This window comes from Eucalyptus grandis, chromosome 3 (genome assembly GCF_016545825.1).
Source record: "Eucalyptus grandis isolate ANBG69807.140 chromosome 3, ASM1654582v1, whole genome shotgun sequence".
NCBI lineage: Eukaryota > Viridiplantae > Streptophyta > Magnoliopsida > Myrtales > Myrtaceae > Eucalyptus > Eucalyptus grandis.
Window position 1 is genome coordinate 54509116 of NC_052614.1, and position 4826 is coordinate 54513941.

The window sequence follows — 4826 nt, forward strand, 5'->3', positions numbered from 1 at the left end:
GTCAATTCTCATAATGAGCACATGGGATCAAAATCGCTTCATCAGGTTGGCATAATTTTTTTGGAAGAGGGGGGACTAGCTACATCTACACTTATAACCTAACTAATATATTATGAAAAGAAAAAATTCAGCATATAGAAATTTCGCAAGAGATGAGCCTACATAATTAATTGAAAACATTTAACCATCAATACGCATATAAAAAGTCAGGGAAAAAAACAAGATGAAGCAAAGAAAAAGGAGATTCATGATGAGATTAGACTTCCAAGAAATTCAAAACATGACCTTAAGATATCAAACACAATCTTACTGAAATTATTAAAAGCATGCATAGTCAATCAACAGGAGGAATCGCATCTTTCTCAATTCACCCACTAGTTTCTTGAATTGCACTTTCTATCTTCTTGGCCATTGATTGGAGGCAAAAATCAAAGAAAGACTTCATATCTTGGACCCCCCAAGCCTCAACAGGATCAACCACAAAAGACCACTCAATCATGCACCCGACCATCTTACCATCCCCATCATTCATGGGCATCACTCTAATTGTGGCGACGTAGGACTTGAATCCAAGATTGTTGTCCAATACCTCATAGCTGAAGCACTTGTCACTAGGGTCCATTGTGAGGAGGCGCTCATTGGCCCACTTGATCTTCGACGAGTCTGAGTCATCGCCAAACGTGGTGGAGGCGACATACCGGACAAGGCCCGGCTGGCCCAGGACGCCCTCAACTTGGTGGCACGTGTCGAGGGTGGGAAGCAACTTGTGGAGGTTGCAGAAGTCCGCCAAGAATGGCCACACTTGCTCTGGTGTTGGCCCTTTCAGCTCAGCAGTGAGCTTGCCTTCCCATCTTGGCTGGGTTTCTTCCGCCATTGAGAGAGAGAGAGAGAGAGAGAGAGAGAGTTGTTAGGTTTATGGCAAAGAGGAGATACTTATTAGATGAAAGCCCAAACATTGGGCAGCTAGATTCCCTTTCTCTAGATTCCTTTCTCTTGTGGTAACTACTATGTTCCCTTTTTCTTGTTATACAATCAAAACAAACAAAAAAGGAATGAGACAAAGTTTATAAAGCTTTCCAATTAAAAATGAATGTGTACTATGTTATCGTAAACTCAGTCCACTGCTTTCAAAATATTACATGATAAGAAACCCAACATTGATTCTAACGTTTTCTCTAATTCATATAAGAGTCGGAGCACAACCAAAATATTCGCATAAATAGCAATCCAAGATTGATTTAATATGTCCATCGGTAGTTTAAACTTTGTTGTCAATATTTCTTGCTTGAGATTCCTTCTAAAGTTTATATATACAATTCTAATATGTCGTTGTTTTCTGCAAATTATTCACTGTCGCCGCCCTCCTTCTCTTTTCTCGCATTCTCTACTCACTAAGAGTAGTCCCCATTTCTATCTAATTAAGCAGACACATCGTTGCTTTTTCTTCCATATATTTTGTGACCGGGCGAGAAGCATTTGGCTTCTTGCAGGTAAATAAGGAGCCTCCTCAAGTAAAAGGCTAATTTCTGGTCAAGACTCAAAATTTAAAAAATAAAAATAGATATGCAAAAAAACTTTCACATGATTTTCAACGGTCTAATTGCCCGTGCGTAGATGTTTCAGAACTGGGAATACTCATCGGTCAATAAGGGTGCGTTTGGTAATGATTCTATTTCCGGAAGTAGATTACGATCATAAATGATTATTTTTTATTCTGTTCCCGAGAATAGATTCTAAGCATTTTAAGTTGTTTGACAACTGTTCAAAATTTCTGATTTTTGAATAGAATTGTGTTTGGTACCGTGTTCATTGATTACTTCCCAAATCAATTTCTTTTAATTTTTAAATAATTTTTAAATAATTTTTATAATTTTTTCCTTTTTTTTTTCCTTTTTTCTTTTCTTTTTTCTTTTTCTCCTATTCTTCTTCTTCTTCTTCAAGCTGGTTACTGGAATGGTGACTGGCCGACGAGGGCCAGAACCTCACCGGAGCGTCGCCGCCCTCGGTGAGGCCGGCCCTCATCGGCCGAGCCTCGGCCGATGGCTGCCGGCCTCGTCGAGGCTAGGTGAGGCCTGCCTGGCCATCGATGGGGTTGGGCGAGCCTCTTCGGGGCTGGGCGAGGCCCGCCTGGCCGTCGGCGAGGCCCCCCTAGCCATCAGCGAGGCTCAGCCTCGCCAAATCTAGCGAGGCCGAGCCTTGCCGATGGCCGGGCTTACCTCCGCAAGCTCGCCGAACAAGTTGCCAGCGACCGGCAGTGGACGGCGATGGTGGCATCGGCAGATGGCAACAGTGGCGGACGACGACGGTGGTGGCGGCAGACGGCAACAATGGCAGACTGCGGTGGCAGCGACGGCATATGGCAACGGTGGCGGCGGACGGCAACCGCAGGATGGCAATCGATGAAAAATAAGAAAAGAGAAGAAGAAGAGAAAATGGAATAGAAGAGTTGGTTTTGATTCTTAGATTTGTTCCCAGAACAAAAATCAACTTTTTTTTTTTTTTATTCTTGATTCTGTTCCAAAGCTACTTTCGGGAACAAAAAAAATAGAAATTTGTTCCCGGGAACAAAAATTTTAGTAAACGCAATTCTGTTCCCAAACTACGCCCAGAAACAAAAAATCATAATCAGTCGCTATTGGGATGGTTACTAAACAGGCACTAAAAGTCAAATCTTAAAAGTTAAATTTATTAGAAGGTCAAAAGTAGAAGTCCCTCTAGATCGATTAAATTTCTCTTTAATTCTATAATATGTGGCAATGTCTAGAATTAGGTAGGGTCAGTAAAGAAAAACAAACAAAGATGGGGTGCAAAATCATGTCAATTTTAAAGTCACACGAGTTTGTGTATCACTGAAACCTTTAGATTATTCTTTAACTAAAACCTATTAATTAGTGTAATCAAGTACTTCTATTAACTCTGTTCAATATAACTAACGGAAATACTATGTGATACTTTTTTATATTTTTCTATTACACATATTGTTAATGTGGTGTCCACTTAGTGCCATGTCAGAAAAGAAGCTGAAAAATAAAAATAAAAATAAAAAGCAAAAGGCCAAATTTGGAAAAAAAAATTAAGGGGAAAAAATTTTAAGGAAGAAGGGAAAAATTCAAGACAAATTAAAGGGAAAAAGATTTTTTTTTTTTTTTTTTTTTTTTTGATATTCAAGATCCAGCCCGGCATACCTTACGGGTGCTCACGGCTGCCGCCAGCCTGATAGGCCAACGGAGACCACCGACTATATCTGAAGAGAGGCTAGCACAAGATTCCACCACCATGGCTCCTCACTTAAGACGTGTTAGCAATGCGAAGATTCGAACCCATTCCCTCGACGATGAGGTAGTAGAGCCCAACCAACGCAGCTACCCACCGGTGGGTTAAAGGGAAAAAGATGTTCGCATGGCATAAATCAAAACTTGCAAAGATTGAAATCCATCATCCCAATTCTCTCTATCTGCTGATATCTTTCCATCGTCGATAGTTTTAACACATAATCACCTAGTTTCAACACATAATCATCGGGTTTTAGCTTTTCTGCCTTCAAAAGGTTTGCCTTTTGTTTTGATCTGATTAGAGGAGAATGATTTTGAGGAAAGTTCCATTCTTCTTCTTCTTCTTTTTCCATTTTAAGATGATAAAGTAAGAGTGTCCTTCGATGACTACGAGGAGACTCGATGAGAGGGCCGACGCAGGTCGTGGTGGCTGCATTGACCATAGTGGATGCAGGCCCGTCTAAGGTGGCTAGGGCGGTGATGGCGACTTTGTTCAAGGAAGAGGGAAAAAGAAAAAGAAAAAAGAAAATGATAATATAGAACAAAATAGTTTATGTACCGTTTATGGATTCATATTAGAGAGAAGCGACTAAAATATTCTACGTAAGATTTTTTAGTCAAAATTTGATCGCACAATTTTACTAATTTTAAGATTGATTGTACTTTTACTGTAAATTTTGGAATCTCTCGTACACTTATGTGTTGTCATCTACTGATGAACACTGCGCATCTTTTACATTGATAATAGTCTTTTATTACAAGGACGTGTGTGAAGTTAAAAAAGGACAAGAGGGAGTTGCATCACAGCAATGAAAGGCCCAAAACATTTATAAAGCAGGACATGTAAAATCAAGGACTACGGTTATCGGCCAATTTAATTCCCAAACGAATCCTCCATTTTTTTAGCCATGCCTTGTAAGCCCGCCTCATATACTACCCTCACCAAATACTCCAACGCCCACCCTTCCACCGGATCAAGGGCGAACGACCACTTGATCTTGCACCCTCCTTCACCTTCTCCGTCACTAGGGATGACCCTAACCGCGGACAGGAATGAAGTGAACCCAATGATATTGTCCACCATGTCTTTGCTTAAGTTTCGTCCGATCGGATCTATACTGACCAATTACTCATTGGCCCAATTGACGGGGGTGGTTCTCGCCGGCATCGTTAGTCCACAGTATCACATGCAACCAGGCATGCCGTTCTCGCCGTGCATGCCATGGCAATTAGATAGGCCTAGAAGCCATTTGTAGAGGTTGAAGAAGTCCATGAAGAGTGGCCATATCTAGGCTGCATTGGCCTTTGTAACTCTAGCAGAGACCTTGCCTTCCCACTTGTCACCTAATTGGGACTCCATTTGATTCTTGCTTTGGCACTCTTCTTTTATGCCAACAGATACATGAGAGGAGAGTTAATAAGAGAGCTTACAAATATAGAACTTTGGGGATTGTACAACAATCTCCAAGTGGCAATTAATTGTGGGTTGGGAAATTACTCTCAGTCATGACATAATGACGGGTATAATAATATTTAATAAATCACAACTCTCAG

The 4826-nt window shown here is 40.9% G+C and overlaps 1 protein-coding gene across 1 annotated transcript; it reads right to left on the reverse strand.

Annotated features, from left to right (window-relative positions):
- Positions 1–367: 367 nt before the first annotated feature.
- On the reverse strand, positions 368–874 carry LOC104439949 (lachrymatory-factor synthase). Its single transcript, XM_010052946.3, has one exon. The coding sequence runs from the start codon at positions 872–874 to the stop codon at positions 368–370; it is 507 nt and encodes a 168-aa protein (XP_010051248.3).
- Between the last annotated feature and the right edge of the window lie 3952 nt (positions 875–4826).